The 17,781-nt window shown below is 35.6% G+C and overlaps 1 protein-coding gene across 10 annotated transcripts in view; it reads right to left on the bottom strand.

Annotated features, from left to right (window-relative positions):
• Nucleotides 1-17,781, bottom strand: part of PCNX1 (pecanex 1) — a 170,760-nt gene that overhangs the window by 40,255 nt on the left and 112,724 nt on the right. For all 10 annotated transcript variants that reach the window (XM_070513902.1, XM_070513900.1, XM_070513903.1 and 7 more), the window contains 7 exons: nt 17,323-17,414; nt 10,439-10,548; nt 9,924-10,029; nt 8,468-8,560; nt 5,513-5,663; nt 2,971-3,112; nt 2,068-2,245 (listed from right to left, as the gene is read on the bottom strand). In XM_070513902.1, coding sequence (XP_070370003.1) covers nt 2,068-2,245; nt 2,971-3,112; nt 5,513-5,663; nt 8,468-8,560; nt 9,924-10,029; nt 10,439-10,548; nt 17,323-17,414 — 872 coding nt within the window. The remainder of the gene's footprint in view (nt 1-2,067; nt 2,246-2,970; nt 3,113-5,512; nt 5,664-8,467; nt 8,561-9,923; nt 10,030-10,438; nt 10,549-17,322; nt 17,415-17,781) is intronic.

Here is a 17,781-nt window from a genome sequence, read left to right as displayed (position 1 = left end):
CAACTGTTCATAATCTCAACTGTTACTGTCAATGGAAACACAACACACATTTTAAACTTATTTAAATTAATATCTTTTTTGTTGTTGAACCTGGCTTCAACATGAAACAGAATAACTGTGTTTGCCCGACATTGCCTCTGCATGCTGGGCAACACAAGCCCAATTCTCAAAATGGATCACAGAATCTTAAATGCAAGAAGTTCTGACTTCTTTGGTGCCATGATCCAAGCACCAAACACCTCATATTTAAATCCTTTAGCTGATTTACAAATGAATCTATTTAACTTCCAATTTAAAAAAGAAATCACAACTTCAACCAACTGGAAAATGCAGATGCACCCCTGCACTCTCCCCATGACTCAAAATTACACTGGCAACCCTTGGCACTAACATGATCAGGATGACAGGAATAAAAGTAGCATATATATGATCAAGATGCCACTGCAACTGCTTAAAAGAGTGATTCAGAAAATGCTCCAGATTCTAAATATGAAACAGACTGTAATCAAACTTTGTAATACTGAAGAAAAAAAACGATATGCAATTACATGGATAAGTGGTTATTAAATCAGTAGTGCATCTTACAATGATATCTTAAAATAAAAAATATATCTAAAGAGATCTCTTGAATTACTTGCTTATTATCACTGTTAAGTTCTATGAAGTAACCATATAAAACCAAACTGCTTACGGGCAGAACCTTTTCTGTTTTGTTCACTGATGAAGCCTAAGCATATAGAACACTTCTGGAACATGATGTGCTCTCAAAAACAACTTGCTTAACAAATGAAAGTATTAAGAAAATCCAAACCAATGAGAGTTAAGTGTAGTGACTATTTCAAGGATTGTTTAGTTTATATTTTACTGCAACTTTCACTTTTTTCCAACAAATATAATAAGATGCAATACAATTTTCAATCTAAATACTTAAATTTGTGAGAAACCACATGCTTCTTTACACAAACAATTCTCTGATTAACTTTCTGGCTTCTTCTTTTGGTTAACCATGCTCACTAGAAGAGGAAATAAATGATAAAAATGCACGCAAATTAGTGATTGAACAAATACAATACTGCTGTATTTTAGAAGCTATTTAGCACAATGTTTTGAAATTGACTATCACTAAAACCTTGTTCAGATTAATGATTTTCCATTTGCACTGTTCCCATCCTAGGTCAGACCTCTATCACATCTAAATTACTGTCATAATCTCTTAAACTGTTCTCCATACCTTCAGGTTCTCTCTTCCCCAATTCATCTCAAATGTGGCTGACCAGGCTACCTTTCCTAAAATTGGGCTTTCATTGTGTTTTGTAGCTGCTCATATGCTTCAGCTCTCTGTAACCTATCAAATGGGATAATATATGTCAAAGTCCTTTGTATGTGGTCAGTGTCAACATGAAATCTAAGCTCTATGTAATTTACAAATAATCTGACTGCAGAACCTATTTCATTTAGAAAGGTAGTGTTGTTCAGCAACAAGTTTCTTGGAATGGGAGGAAGAAGACCCAGATTTACCATCTCATTTGTAAAAGAACTGAAAGCATCTATCTTGCGGGTGGGTAACACATTTTACAAGCATTCTGTAAACTTCAGAGTATTCTGCAAATGTCACCAAACTAATTTCTGATTGTTCCCACATGGCCTCACTACCCTCAGCATCTACCATCTTCATTCTCCTATCAGGTTATTTCCTCCCTCCATCTACCCAGCAGCCCATAGCCCAGTTCAACTATTATCATGGCTATTTCTAAAATTATTCAAAACCAAACACCCCTTTGGAAGATCCCATATATTTAAAAATATATTCTTATTAGTGTTTCTCTAATTTTTCCATATAGCTTAATCTTATCTTCCTAGCTATAGCAAGAAATATGTTTTTTATGGATCACAGTGATGCATTGTCGAAGAATTCTAATATGCTTCTAAATAACTGGTTGACTGAAGAAAGACATTACTTGAAAGATAATGAAGCAAGTGAAATGCAAGCATAATCCTCACTCAATAGTAAACTACTTAGGGAGATACTTTTTACAGAGGAGGATATTCCTTGCAGGGCTAAATTACCTTATTGAAGAGGATGGACATGAAGAAGAGATCCAACAGCATGGTCTCTGAAAACGCTTCATAGTCAATTTTGAAAAAGAGCACAGTAAAGATGACTGTGACATACTGATACGTAGGGCTGCTAAAAGAGGATCGTAGCAACTTCAGACCAGCAATGGTGATCATTAAAGCACCTAATCTATAATATAAAGAAAGCATAACTCATCAACCAATGACTGAAAACTTTAGAAAATCCACTAACTTCAGAAAAATCACCACTTCACTTACAAAGCTCAAAGAACATATCAAATTTAAACTTCTTAAAATGATTTATATAACAAAACATATCTCATCCTAAAATAAACTATAATGTTCCCCTTTAATAATATGTATTACAATTCTTATCCCTTACATAAACAAGCATGCTTAAAGAGTTAAGTATTGCAATTTTGACAACTAGTTCTCCAGTTTCTCAATAATTCTATTGCTTTAACATTATCAGCATTCAGCACATGAAAAACAAATATTAACACTTACCCAACAACATGTACCTAGCCTAGTAAGTAGGCCTACAGGATGACTGTATAGGCAAGTGACCACCTATATGGTCTGATTTACACAGTACAAGGAAATAACCATCTCCCAAAGTTATCCTCTAATATTAAAAATTAACCTTATTTAATAAACGTTCTCTCATAAAATATCAGTTGACAGTGAGATGTCTGGAGTAGTGATTTGCCAAGAGCAGAAACAGATGTTCAGAAAAGGGAAGTCAAGGACAAAATTTCTTCTGAATTTTTTATCTTACAGTGCCTTGTACCAAAGAGACACTCAATGATTATTTGCTATTTGATCAATAACTTAGGACATTGTTTATGACAGCCTGCATTCGTCAAACTGAGATCAGAGGAGTACTGTACTTACTCTGTATCCAGTTTTTTTGGACTGGCAATTGTCTCTGCACTGTTACTAAGTTCACTGAGAACAACCAATGGATAGATGATATTCTTCTCCACAAAAAGAAGCCACACATGAAGTTTCTCAAACCACATCATAGTGGCTGCATCTAACAAGGAAAGAGAAGTCAGGATGACCACACCATCTAATGAACAAAATAGTTCGGCAATGTGATGAGAAAGAAAAATCTTACAACTCAAATTCACCTCTACTATAAATAAATAATTTAAGAAATCCAGTACTTCAAGGAATAGTCAACTTCTATGAATTTTTAGACACATCCAACTTTGCAACTTAGATGTGACTTAAATTGAGATGAATTTCATTTGAAACTTTAATTCTTGAAACTTCAGGTTTTAACCACAACCTTTTCTCATTTATGCCTATCACTTTTGGAGAAAAGGTTACTAAAGATTATTACACTGTCCCTTTCCCCATAAGTAAATAAATGATCTATTGAATTATCTGTCTTTAAAATCCCAAGATACATATATACACACACACACACAATCATGCATCACTTAACAATGGGGATATATTCTGAGAAATGTGTTAGGTGATTTCAACATTGTACAAACATCAGAGTGCATATACGCAAATCTAGATGGTATAGCCAGTACACAATTAGGCTATATGGTGCTAATCTTACAGGACTACCATTGCATATGTGGTCTGTCATTGACTAAAATGTTGTTATGCGGCTCATGACTGTATATATAAGACACGTATCCCAGGACAGAGATGAAAGGCTGATATGTTTTGGATTCACACACTTCATAAGGGTCACTTTTATTGCTAATAACATTTTTTCCAATAATTTAATATTATTTCATTGGGGAAAGTGTCCAGGATAAACAAGTATTTAAAATAAAGTTCTCTGGCTATCTGAAGACAATGTCACCTGGCTTCAGGAAGTTCTTTAATGAATAATATTTTTCTCTCAGGTGTTAAAATCAGTAGAAGGGAAAAAAATCAACTTTGCTAATACTACTACTTTCAATAAGTCAAAAATTTTATGTAGAATCAAAATTTGTTAAAATTTAGATTAAATGTTTTAAGATCAAAAATAAACAATATGATCAATGATTTACTTTAATGAAAACTGCTCTTTAAAACAAACCCGATAGACTTATTATTTATATATGAAAGCAACACTAATGGTCTACCATCAAAAAAATATCATTCCAGGTTATTTTCCTTATGGTAAGAATGGACCAGTACAGATTCTTATACAATTTTATGACATTTTCCCTTATTAAAAGAGCACATATTCTGTAAAAGGTCTTCACAGTGACATCAGTCTGATGTGACATTATTGCAATCTACACATTAGTGCTCCGGTGGCGTGCTTTGGTTAAGTGTGCACGTTCCGCTTCGGCAGCCTGGAGTTTGCCAGTTCAGATCCCAGGTGCGGACATGGCACTTGGCAAGCCATGCTGTGGTAGGCATCCCACATATAAAGTAGAGGAAGATGGGCATGGAAGTTAGCTCAGGGCCAGTCTTCCTCAGCAAAAAGAGGAGGATTGGCAGCAGTTAGCTCAGGGCTAATCTTCCTCCCCCCCAAAAAAAATCAAACTGGTGATCAAGATTACAGAACCACAATGCTTTAAGCAATTTTGCTAAAAGGCCCAGGAAATTGGCTTTGAGAATGCAAAGTCAACTTCGATACAGAAAGCTTTCAAAAGCTTCAGAGTTCCCTAAAGAATTTATCTTCAAACAACTGAGGAATTTCCTCTCTACAGTAATTCACTAACTGAAGAAAAAGTTTGACGAAAAAATGTTGGCCTGTTTAATCAGTGGTATGTAATAAATGATTACATAGATAGGTACAACCTTTTATTATTTCTCTAAAATGAGGAAGTATAATATATTACAGGTCATGAGCCCAATGAACAAGGACTGAATATTTATAAGAAGAAAGAAAAGTCAGGTTTAAATTGGTAAGCAAGAAGCTTGCCAAGTGAACTAGCCTTCTGCCTCTTTTTGAGTCATTTTATACTTTATCCCAAATCTGAAGAAATAATAGCATTTATAAATGTTTTTAACTTCTTTTCACTTGATCAACTCTTTTAAATCCCTCTTCGGTAGAGACAGGAACAAAGACCTCTCTATCCCTCCTATGTTTTGAGTTAAAACTATTCCAAATAGAAGTTTCAAAGAGGATTAGGTTGCATGCATATGACAAGGAAAACTGAGGGAAAGTGTAGGGACTGGAAAGAGAAGTCACAGACATACACAGAAGGATTCATCAATGAGAGGTCGTGAAGAACAATTTGGAAGCAGTAAGTTTATTCTGTGGAAAGTTGGCATCGCAGCACTCACATTTACACTTGAACTGAAACTAAAGCATCCTGCAAAAGGTTTGACTCATTACAGCTTCAAATCTGAGTATAAGAAACACAAGCTAAAGTGTTACTTGATGATACTTATTTTAACTGTCATCTGTCAAAAAAGTAAAAGAAAAAAATCCATAGTATTAAGAAGAAGAGTGTTCTTTTAAAATACTTACTTCGAACTTCATATTGATTATACTCCACTGTCTTCAGCAGAGGGTGAGAGAAACAGTGCCAGGGCAGCTGTTTTCTAACTTGGGGCAGTACGTAATGGTTTACAAAACCTACGAAGCCGACCAACGCATACAGCACATACTTGAGAGCAGGCTAAAAGAAGCATAAAGTTGAGAAAATTAAAAGTGATTCTGAGACCCATAAGAGAACTTCTAATTTGTCAGTTCCATTTTCCATTTGATAACGGAAAACAGCAAAATCAATTTTAGGTCTGAAAACTAAATATTTGTCTGAAGTTCACATTTCTATATTATGTAGTTTTTCTGATTAAATCAGCTATGAAAAGTTAGTGACTGTTTCTATATTACAGATATTTAAAAATGTGTTAACTACTTTCTTTGGTGTCTCACACTGTTGTGTAATTGAGAGTGGTCCGAGGTGTATCGCTTGCCGCTCCATGAAAGCTCTATATGACTTGCAGAGTGATGTATTAAATTGTTTCAACTAGCAGAGATAAAGGACATAAGCTAACTAAAAGTAAGTCGGAGTGAATAAAATGAGAAAAGAGCATTCATTTTTCATGCCTTCACGTGGTATACCATTAGAAGAGAGTTTTTATATATGATTAAATTTACAAAAGAGGAAAACAAGTACCATTACTTCAAACATTCAAATTAAAAGTCATATATTTGGAACCTCTGGAACTTCGTGGACATGAAGAAACTCCATCTGAGCCCTGAAGACCACTGGACCTCACTCAGCTTGCAAAGGACTCAGAAATTAATAGTTCAAAATGGAAGAGAAGACAAACAGGCAAAAATGTTAAATAAAATCAAACAATATGACCTTTGCTTCCAGTCAAATGGAATAACAGGAATTTACTCTCCCACACGAAACAACCAAAACAGAAGAAAATATGTGAACCAATGGCGTGCAATACACTAGTCATAAGGAAATGAACGGTGAACCCTGAGAGGAAGGAAACAGATGAAGCCAGTGTCAGGACTGCCCCAGCTTACTCCCTTGAGAGAGTTTCCAGGTTGCATGGCAGGGAGGGGAACTCATGTGAAGCATGGAACCCCCTGAGTTGAAGAGAGAGAACTGAGAGCCTGATGAGGCCAAGGCAGCTAGAGTTTACCAGAAGAGGCAGTGTACCAAAGAGCAAACTGCAAGGAGCAGAACTCAGCATCTGCAGGGTCTCACTGGAGTTTTCAGGGGAATCAGCATGTGTCTGAGGAAACTACACGAGGCCAGGAAAAGCACCCATGAAAGGTTTAGAGAGAATGGTGTCCAGCACTCACACAGGGCTGGGACCAGTGCCCATTCTCACAGGCCAGACTGGAGAAGCTCTAGATTCACAGGGCACGGGTCAGAGTACTCAAAAGGCTAGGGCCTCAGTAGGGGGAATATCAGCCCCAGACCACACACAGCTCTGCTTCTAACTAAGAAATCTGAAAAGCAGACCTGGAAGGATCCAACTGTTAACAAGTAACTTAATGGTGCTGAAAAGTAAAGTTCAAGAATATTTCTAAAATACAAAATTATCCAATACACAAGGTAAAATTTAAAATGCTTGGCATCCAATCAAAAGTTGCCATGCACACAAAGAATCAGGAAACTATGACCCATGAGGGGAAAAAAAAATCAACTAATGAAAACCAAACCATAAATGACACAGAAGTCAGAATTAGGAGACAAGGACATTAAGAGAATTAGAACTGAATTCCACATGTTCAAAAAAGTAAGGTGAGGCAGCAGAGATATAAAAAAAATCTAAATCAAACTTCTAAAGATGAAAATTATAAGTTCTGAGATGAAAAATACACTGGATGGGATTAATGAAAGATTATACATTACAGAAGAAAAGACTAGCAAACTTAACATAGCAATAGAAAGTATTCAAAATTAAACACAGAAAAAAAGAATTAAAATGAACAGAGCATGAGTGCATTGTGGGAAAATTCAAGAGGCCTAAGACACGTGCAACTGGAGCCCATGAGTTTGGGGGTGGGCGAGGACAGCAGAAGGAGAAGGACAGAAAAAATACTGAAGTAATAACGATGAAAATTTCCCAGACTTGATGAAAACTGGATTCGATGTACCTCAAGCACAAAATCATGAAGAAAATTATGCGAAGGAATATCATCATCAGACTGCCGCCATGTGGAAATAAAAGCACGAAGAGCACTAAGAGTGGTAACTGCATGGCCTACAGATGAGCAGAACTGTACTGAAGGAAGAACATGTGTGGCGCCTTGTCCACACCTGGATCTCATTTAGATGACGAGCTTATGGACTTCCAGCTGTGCCGGAATGAGACTTTTGGGGGTTTCAGGAGGAGACAACTGCATTTTGCATTTGGGAGGGATGTGAATCATGGAGGCCAGAGGGTGCACTGCGGTAGTCAGTGTCCAACATGGTTCCTGTGGCCCTCACTTCCTGGTAATTAGCCTGCTTGTATTCCCCTCTGACAATGTACCAGGGTTGCCCTGTATGCCCAGTAGATACAGAAGAAGTGGGTGGCAGGACACATCTGCTATCAGTTATAAAAGACTGCAGCTTCAGTTTCGGGCTTTATCTCTGCAGGATCACTGGCTCTGGGGGAAACCAGTGGACATGTCATGAAGATACTCGCACAGCCTACGGCAAGGACTATGTGGAGAGGAACTAAGGTCTCTGGCCAACAGTCAGCAAGGAACTGAAGCCTGCTAATCACAGCCTCAACTGACTGTAGCCCCACACAACTGCAGTCTCATACCACACCCTGAGCTGCGATCAGCTAACTAAGCCACTCTCAGATTCACGACCCGGAGAAACCAGGAGAAAATAAATATTTGTTGTTAAAACCAAACAAAGAAAAAGTCTTGTATTTCAGCATTATAGACATACATTACAATCAAATTAGAAATGAGTCCCAAGTTATTTTCACCCAACCAAAAGAAAAAATAATTCCTTACCTGCAGTACTGTGAACACTGTGCTTACATGAATAGCGAAATACAGCACACCAATTACAATGCATACTACTAGGTCAGACTGCAAACGCTCACTCTGTGGAATCAAACAGAATTACCAAACAATCACATAAAATTAAAAAAAAATCATTCCTTCATCCCCACCTTGAAAAGTTTAAGAAACAATTCTTCACTGATCTTATTCTTTAGCACTTCCAGATATTTCTTCCACATAATAGTTACAATAAGTCTTATTTTCTTCCTCAATTTCTTCATGTTTTGGTTTGACACTGCAATACCAAGGAAATTAAACTAAACTAGTTCCACACACTGTATAACATATCATAACAAAGCCTTTTAGAATGAAGATTTTTTTCCCCCATTAGTCTGTAAGTTTTACTTTTACATATGGGAAAAGGAAATGAGGTACTTAAGTTACCGTATCCTTTATAGGGGATATCCTTTTGGAGAACAAAGTTATATTTTCTTCGGTCTTCTGAAACGTTGAAACTGTATGCATATATCCTAATTTACTTACTGGATTTTGGTTCTTTTAGTGGTTGTAGTAAAAACCAGAAACCTCTTAGTATCTTTGGTCATCAGTTGACCCATAGATCTATGCTTTTAAGCTAAATTCAGAAATATCCTACTATATTTAACATGAAATGTCCTTTGCTAAAATGGAAACTAAAGTCAGAAAAATTTAAGTTATGTCTCGAGGCAGTTCTATATTTCCAAAGTTTTCTAAAGCATAGTCCAGCGAAGATAAAAATTACGTCTAATTCAAGCCATGAATAAAGTCAGTCTTTCACAAATGGAAATAATCTAAAATATCTTAGAAAAAGAATGTTTTATGTTTTGTTCCATAAAGCAGATATGAATCTATAGAATTCAATTTACAAATAATTACTGAAAGAATAAAGGAAACATTAAAATTCCCAAAATTAGAAATTTAAAAATATTACTACATTTAAAGTATATTAAATTAATACAGGTATTTGTTCTTTCCTTCAATCTGAAAAATAAACACACACATACTCTTCAGATTGCCCTTAAGAAATAAAACAAGCTAAAAGACTAGCAATTGACTTACAAAGACACAGTTTTTATCCATAAGAACAACAAAACCAATCTGATTTACGTTAATATTCATCTTTCAAATTCTAGTTTAAATTGAATAGGATTAAGAAAACAATGAAATCACTTAATTTCATCTGATCTGAAAAGGAATGTTTAGCACACTGTTATAGATATAAATGAACTTTGAGGAATGAGCATTTCTTACATGTTAAAACTTGAAATAAAGGCAATCAATGATATTCAACTATATATATAGTTATGATACATAATTATACATTTTCCTCCAATTACTAAAGGCCTTCAAAAAATACTCACTACATAACATGATGAACTGTCTAAAATTTATGTCTTCTAGTTGATTTTAAAAAGCTAAAACTTACAACAGAATTTCTAAGTTTTTCAGGCAGTGGATCTTTTACTTCAGACAGAGGGTCTTCTGGATTTTTCTCTTCTGTTTTTGGAAAAACCTTGGATTGCACCAAAGAGCTTTACATTAAAAAAAAAGAGAGAGAGAAAATAATAATAATAATAAAAAAATACATAACCTGAAAACCAGTACTTCAAATGGCAAATAAAGTTTATGATAGAAAACCAAGTGACCCAAGTATATTTAATCATTAGCAAATGATAAATTCTGAAAAGTTCGAGATGCCATAAATAAGCATACAGTCAGAATATTTTTATTAAACATAGCTTTAATACTTAGAAGAGAAAAAGCTAACACTCTCAGCCAATGTGGTTAGAATGACCCAGAGTTAATATATTTTGAAACCAAATTACAGATTAAGTCAATAGCACTTTGACAAGGCATTCAGAAACAGATCCTGAGAGCTAAATTTGAAAAAACTGCCGACATTTAAATTTCTTTAGTTCAATAACAACTGATTTAACTTACAAAAGTACAGATGGGTCACTGCTTTGTCGGCTGAGATGATAGGATACTGCCACTAATAAACCACAAAAAATGGAGAAAAGTACTGGAATATGCTGGCCATCCCAAGAATCCTGGTGAAAAAGAAAATTGGACAAAACAATACGATTTTAATTTATAATTTATCATATAATCCTTTTATGCCAGTATTTTGGAGAAAGATAATTAAAGTCAACAAAAACTTTTTAGCCCTATTACTAATTGCATTTTATTCCAGATAAATTTAGATTTATTACTTTCTGATGAGCTGGAATTGAGCTGCTACATCAACATCAGATTTCTTTTGGTACTTAAAGCTCTATTTATACACTAGAAACAATACATTTGATTCTGATTCGTGTTGCTGTCAATTTCTTTCCGACTTTTAGGTAGAATTAAGCTTATGGTAAATGATGTTCTCCTTTTTGAAAAAGAAAATGGCTCAGTGAAGTAAATTTTTGATTATAAATAATAATGGAGTAGGAAAAGGTAACACATGACAACACATTAGGCAAAACAAAATGCTGACAATTGGGGTGCTACTTTCTTTTTTTTTCCTGCTTTATCTCCCCAAATCCCACCCCCCCGTACACAGTTGTATATCTTAGTTGCATGTCCTTCTAGTTGTGGGATGTGGGATGCCACCTCAACGTGGCGTGACGAGCGGTGCCATGTCCGCACCCAGGATCCGAACCCTGGGCCGCCTAAGTGGAGCACGCGAACTTAACCACTCGGCCACGGAACCGGCCCCGAGGAGTGCTACTTTCTTGATGGCTTTGTTCATAATATGCCATTATATCCTCCAGAGCACTGAGCGGCTAGTCTTTCTTGAATGAATGAACTGCACATTTCCAGAAATAAATAATACAAAAAGCCAACCAAACACGTGGGTGTGGATTGTAGATGGGCCATGTCTGCTCTGCTCAATGCAGTGTCTCTGGAGTCCACTAGCATGGGACCTGGTGCAGAGTAGATAATACTGATAAAAGGAATAGTTAACAGTTCTGAAGTATGGCCTGTGAGGCAAACACCATTCTAATCCTTGGTCTTTCTCTGGGGATTCAAGATGGCAGAACGGCAGGAGTGGGGAATCAAAAGGTAGTTTATTTACATAACTTGCTTTGTTTTCCATTTAATAATAGTCTTGGAAGTTGTTCCACATCACAACATAGAGACTTTTTAAATAGCTATAGCAAAATCTTATTATTATCATACTGAACACTATGTGTCAAGTCCCATTCTTAGAGCTTTGGAAGTATTTCCTAAATAATTCTTACAGTCATCCTCGGAGATACAAACTATTACTCCCAATTTATAGGTGAGGAAACTAAGGCATGGAAAGTTTAAGTAATTTGTCCAGTTAAGTGGTAGAGCCAGGAACTCTGATATGTTTGAGTTTACTGAAAGGAAAGTTAAACAATATGTGAAGAGTTTGAGAATGAAAGAGAGAAATACATAAGAAAACAAAGTAAAGGAGAAAACAAAATATATGTAGGAATAGCATTTGGATAGTGATAATAAGGTAAACATTTCAGGTGTCTGAGGTAGACAAGGAAGACTGTGTGTGGTGGAGATGTGGGGTGGGGGTTGGAGGAAAATTAAGCCTACAACTTCCCAGAGTGCAGTCCACAGATAATGCCTAAAACTGAAGAAAATACAAGAAGAGAAGCAGAAGTTAGCTACCTAGAGATATGGGGGCAAATACCCAAAGAATTGAAAATGGTACTCTGCGAAAGGGATAAAGGAGCAGGGGACTGCTGATCCTGGTAATAAGTTTTATAGAAATATTTAACTCTTTAACAGATATGTGTGTACAACTTTAGTAAAAATTAAAAAAAATAAAACTAAAAAGAGATGTCCAGTACAACCACTTTGGAAAACTGGCAATTCCATTTCTATCTATTTACCCAAGAAAAATGAAAACACGTGTCCATAAAAAGACTTGTACAAGAATGTTCATGGCAGGCTCATTCCTAATACCCCTAAAGTACAAACAACTCAGATGTTCATCTCTAAGACAGTAAATAAGCTGTGACATATTCATACAATGGGAGTAAAGAGGATTTAAAACTAAATGGGATACTTCTCTGCAATAAAAAGACAAACTACTGATACACATGTGGATGAATCTCAGAAATATTACATTGAAAAAAGTATGTCAGCTACAAAAGAGGAAACATGGTACGATTCCATTTAAAGTTCTAGAACAGCAAGCCTCTAGTAAAAGTCATTGGAGCAGGGGGACTGGGAAGGAACATGAAGGAACTTTCTGGTGGTTTCTGACGGGACTATCTTATATCTTGATGGGGTGTACATTACACAGGTATATGCATTTCTCAAAACCTACTGACTTGTGTACTTAAGATATATGGATTTCACTGTATGTAAATTCTGCCGCAATTAAAACACAACAAGTATTTGGGAAAAAACAAAAGACGTCTGCCTGTGTTTGACAAATGCTTGATACTACTTTTTATTGCTCTCAGACAAAAGAAAAGCACTCCTAAATTGATCTGAAAGTGATTTATTTCACGTAGATTATGAATTTAGGATAATCATACATTCAATGTTAATTCATGAATATATAAATAGTTACTGCCACCTTTATTGAGTCACTAACTAGAAAAACAAAAAGCAAAATAAACTCAGCCACCTCTGAGTTTTTAATAAACTCTTTGATTCATAAGTGGGAGAAAATTCAGAAACTATAAAAACAAAACCGCTTAGGGAAGCTGATCTGGTTCAAAAGATTAAAAGGTAGGTTTGTTCTACCCACCATAGTGGGTCTGAAAGTTTTTGCTTTATTATGTAACAGCCCCAAATCTAACAATCTCTTAAAAATATGAAAACATCTAGAAAGTATACACATATTAATAGGATGCACTAAAGTTGTCTTAAAGAAAAAATTTTAGGGGCCAGCCCTGTGGTCGAGTGGTTAAGTTCGCACACTCCGCTTTGGCAGCCTGAATTTCACCTGTTTGGGTCCTGGCACGGACCTATGCACTGCTCATCAGGCCATGCTGTGGTGGCGTCCCACATAGAAGAACTAGAATGACCTACAACTAGGATATACAACTAGGTACTGGGGCTTTGGGGAGAAAAAAAAGAGAGAAAAAAATTTTAGCTTTTAATGAGCTAAAAAGTTCAAGGAAAAACAGAGTAAACATAAGAAAGCAGAAATCAGAAAATAGTTGTAATAGTTTACATTAGTGAATAGATAAAAAGAAAGATTAAACCAGTCCTAAAGGTATGCAATAATGTCTGCCAATGAGTCTAATTGTCCAGAAGTAACTACTGCTATGGATTTCTTGTGCATTCTTCCATAATTATTCTATGTATATACAAGCCATCAGATGTGTTTTAAAGAAAAAAAGGCACAAAGGAAACATCCATTTTTGGGCATACTGTCTTTCTATTTAAAAATAAATAAAATGCGGGGTGTGTACACACACACACACACTATACACAATGGAATAGGATTCGGACTTAAGAAGGAAAGAAGGAACTCCTGTCATTTGCAACAACATGGATGAAACTAGAGGGTGTTATGCTAAATGAAATAAGCTAGAGAGAAAAAAATAAACACCGCATGGCATCACTTGTATGTGGAATCTTAAAAAAAAAACTTGAACTCATAGAAACAGAGCAGAGCAAAGTGGCTGCTAAGGACTGGGAGGTGGGAGAAACAGGGTAAGCTTGGTAAAAGGGTACAAACTTTCAGTTATAAGATGAACAAGGTCTAGGTGGGGGGTGGGAGAAATGGGTAAAGCAGGTCAAATGGTACAAACTTCCAATTGTAAATTGTATCTTACCTGGGATGAACCGTACAGCATGGCAACTACAGTTAATACTGTACCACATACTTGCAAGCTGCTAAGGGAGTAGATCCTAAAAGTTCTCATCACAAGAAAAAAAATTTGTACCTATGTTTTGTGACAAATGTTAACTAGACTTACTGTGGTGATCATTTTGCAGTATGTACAAATATTGAATCACATACATCTGAAATTACTATGTTATATGTCAAATATACCTCAATAAAAAACTTTAATAAAAAATATACCTAGAAATTTAAAAAAAAGATGGAAGGTCTAAAGATCTAATAATGCATAGCATAGTGACTATAGTTAATAATGCTGTATTGCATAATTGCAATTTGCTAAGAGAGTAGAACTTAAATGTTCTCACCAAAAAAAGGTAAACATGTGAGGTGATGGATGTGTTAATTAACTCAATGGGGGGAATCCTTTCACAATGTATACATAAATCGCGTTGTACACTTTAAGTATCTTACAATTTTATTTGTCAACTATAGTTCAATAAAACTTGAAAAAAAACCCAAATAAATAGTATGTCTTGGAAATTATTCTATTTTAGCACATAAAAATTGGTTTAATTCTTTTTCATGGCTGTATAGTAGTCCATTGTATGGCTATATCACCATAATTTAACTACTCGCAAATGACAGATGTTAAGTGATTTACAGCTTTTTGCTGTTAGAAACACTGCTATAATTAAATCCTTGCATATAATCTTTGTTCACTTACATAACTAAATCTGCAGATTTACTATATTATAATGGGTGACATAGAAAACTAAAATAGTCTAATGCAAATGCCATGCCCAAGAAAGAAGGAAAGAAACATATCTTCCTTCCTGCCTTAGGACACAAGGTTCTAGACGGTAGTTTTACAGCTGCTCTTCTGCAATATAATTATAGTTAAATAGGCCTGTACACACCAGACTAGAAAACTTGCTGCACCATTAACTTCTATGATTACAACATCCAAATAATGACTCATTTTCCAAAACACGACTCAAAATACAGACCTAAAGCCTTTATAACTGGGATGACTTACAGGTAGCACACCTGGGAGAAGGCTGGTTTTGGATCTTGTTGCCTGCAGTTCCTTCTTGGGCTTAGCTCCATCAACTCTCTCTCTCCCTACTCAATTCGCCCCCTCCCCTTTTAAATGCAATCAAGTCTCAGATCTTTGAAAAGAGTAAAGACCAGAATACAGCCCCCATCATGTGCACAAGTTTCCCAACGACATAGTAGAAAGAGTAGAATACATTTCTTTAATATCCATTCAAACTTAAACTTATATTAATCCAGCAGCCTCAGCCAAAACACCAAAGAAGCTGTTTTGTTAAAGTCACCAATATCCTGCTAACTGCCAAACTCAACAAAAATTTTTTTCAAACTGTATTGCCTCTGAAGTTTCCTTTATGGGATTCTGTTCTAGCCATACTTAAAATACTGGCATTTCCCAGGGCTCTATCACATCCATTTTCTCCTGTCAATCCAGGTTAGCAGTCTTTTTCTTATAATTTTGTTGATGAATTCTAAATCTTTTCATTGTTACCTCAAATCTCAACATATAACTGCCTACTCTGCATCTCTGGATACTCCATAAATGTCAACAAATAAATGTGTCCAAATGTGAACAGTCACCGTCCTTACTAAACTCAAAGATTTCCAATCCTGTATATCAGTATCACTATCTAGGCAGTTGTTCAAGCCAGACCTTACCCAGAAGTCATCCTAGACCCTACTCTAGCTCTTTGTTCTTTATCCACAGACCCCCAAATACATTCATTGAATCCAATTTTAATCAAGTCCCTTAGAATTTCAAGAATGCAGCACAACAGTCTCCCTACTTTCAATCCTTCTTCCTTATATTGCAATCTCCTTCACACTGGGGACCAAATTATCTTACTAAAATGCAACACTGATCACTTCCTTGCCTTACCTCCAATATTCTGATGGTCATCCATCTCCACCCCAATGCATTCAGGATAAAAGATATTTCATAATCCACCCGTTGCTTACCTTTCCAGCCTTATTGAAGGCCATCTTTCCTCATGTACTCAAACCTCCAGCAATTCCAAATTATTTGCTGTTTCCTGTACACAACACACTTTCTTTACATCTCCATAGCTCTTCAGCCCTTGTTTCAATTAGCTAATTCTTATTTGTCCTTCAAGTTTTGGTTAAAAAGCCACCTCCTTGGAAAATTATCTTTAATTCCTTTAGGATGAATAAGGTGTATCTTAATTTGTATACCCATACATTGTTTTCATAGCCTTCATCACCTTCTACTGAAAGTGTTGGATGACTTGTTAATCAAAGCCAACATGTAAGCAACTTAAAAGCAGGACATGGTGTTTAGCATAGTACTGAGCACACAGTAAGCACTCCATAAATGCTGCTGAATAAATGGAGCAAGGAAGGACGCTATAAGTCACTTTTCATAGTCCATTCAATCCTATCATTCTCTGATTATCTTGCATTAATCATAAAAAATAATAATACCAGGAGGGGTTGACAGTTATTTTTGAGAAATTTTAAAGTTTTTTGTTTACACTTCAGTGACAATCTTTTTAAAATGGAGCTAATAAGGCTCATTCAGCTCCTTCTAAACCAGTAATGACATTAAATTTCAGTGCATTAAGTTTTGCTAGAATGTATCCTAAATTGCACTCCTTGAACTTTTCTCATAAGTTTCAAGAAATTTTGATATGAAAAGTAGTTATATATAGTCTTAACTAGAAGTATAAAATTAATTTCATATTCTGTTATTACTATGCCCACCTCAATCCCAGGCCAGCCTAGTTTTTAATAATCTCTTTCTAATATAAACCAATGATTACTGCATGGAAAAGGGTCTTCTTTTAATAACAGTTAACTATGAAATTGCTTTCAAATTAGAAGTAAATGAGAATGAGAATAATATTCAAGGTATGAAGATCATGGAAATTAATGCTAATGTGGCACTGGAAAAAAAAATCATTATTAGTCAGTTTAAAACAAGCTTCGTAGAGAAAAACAGCCTGAAAGACAAAACCTACTACAATGCGTTGCTCACCTTTAAAGCTCCATAACACAATCCATACAGTAAGGCCACTGCCACAATGCTACAGATGAAACTGTAAAGTGCTGCAAGCAAGCTTGTAGTGGCTGGATGGAAGTGGAAAAAGAAATTAATATTTTATAAACATTTATGGAAAAACATATCTTATATGGTGCACTGAAAAGTATTAAAATGCCATAATATCGACTATAATTAAATAGCTATTTGATTTTTACAAATTCAGTTACTTCATCCTGTCCTTTCACAAGGTTTTGAAATGACAAAGGTTTACTATCCACAATTTTTTTTTTGTGAGGAAGACTGGCCCTGAACTAACATCTGTTGCCAATCTTCCTCTATTTTGAATGTGGGATGCCACCACAGCATGGCTTGATGAAGTGGTACTAGGCCTGCACCCAGGATCTGAACCTGCGAACCCCAGGCCAGCAAAGTAGAGCACGTGAACTTAACCAC

This window comes from Equus asinus, chromosome 7 (assembly GCF_041296235.1).
Source record: "Equus asinus isolate D_3611 breed Donkey chromosome 7, EquAss-T2T_v2, whole genome shotgun sequence".
Classification (NCBI taxonomy): domain Eukaryota; kingdom Metazoa; phylum Chordata; class Mammalia; order Perissodactyla; family Equidae; genus Equus; species Equus asinus.
The sequence above is the reverse complement of the archived record's forward strand: the minus strand, read 5'-3'. Positions and strand labels throughout refer to the sequence as shown.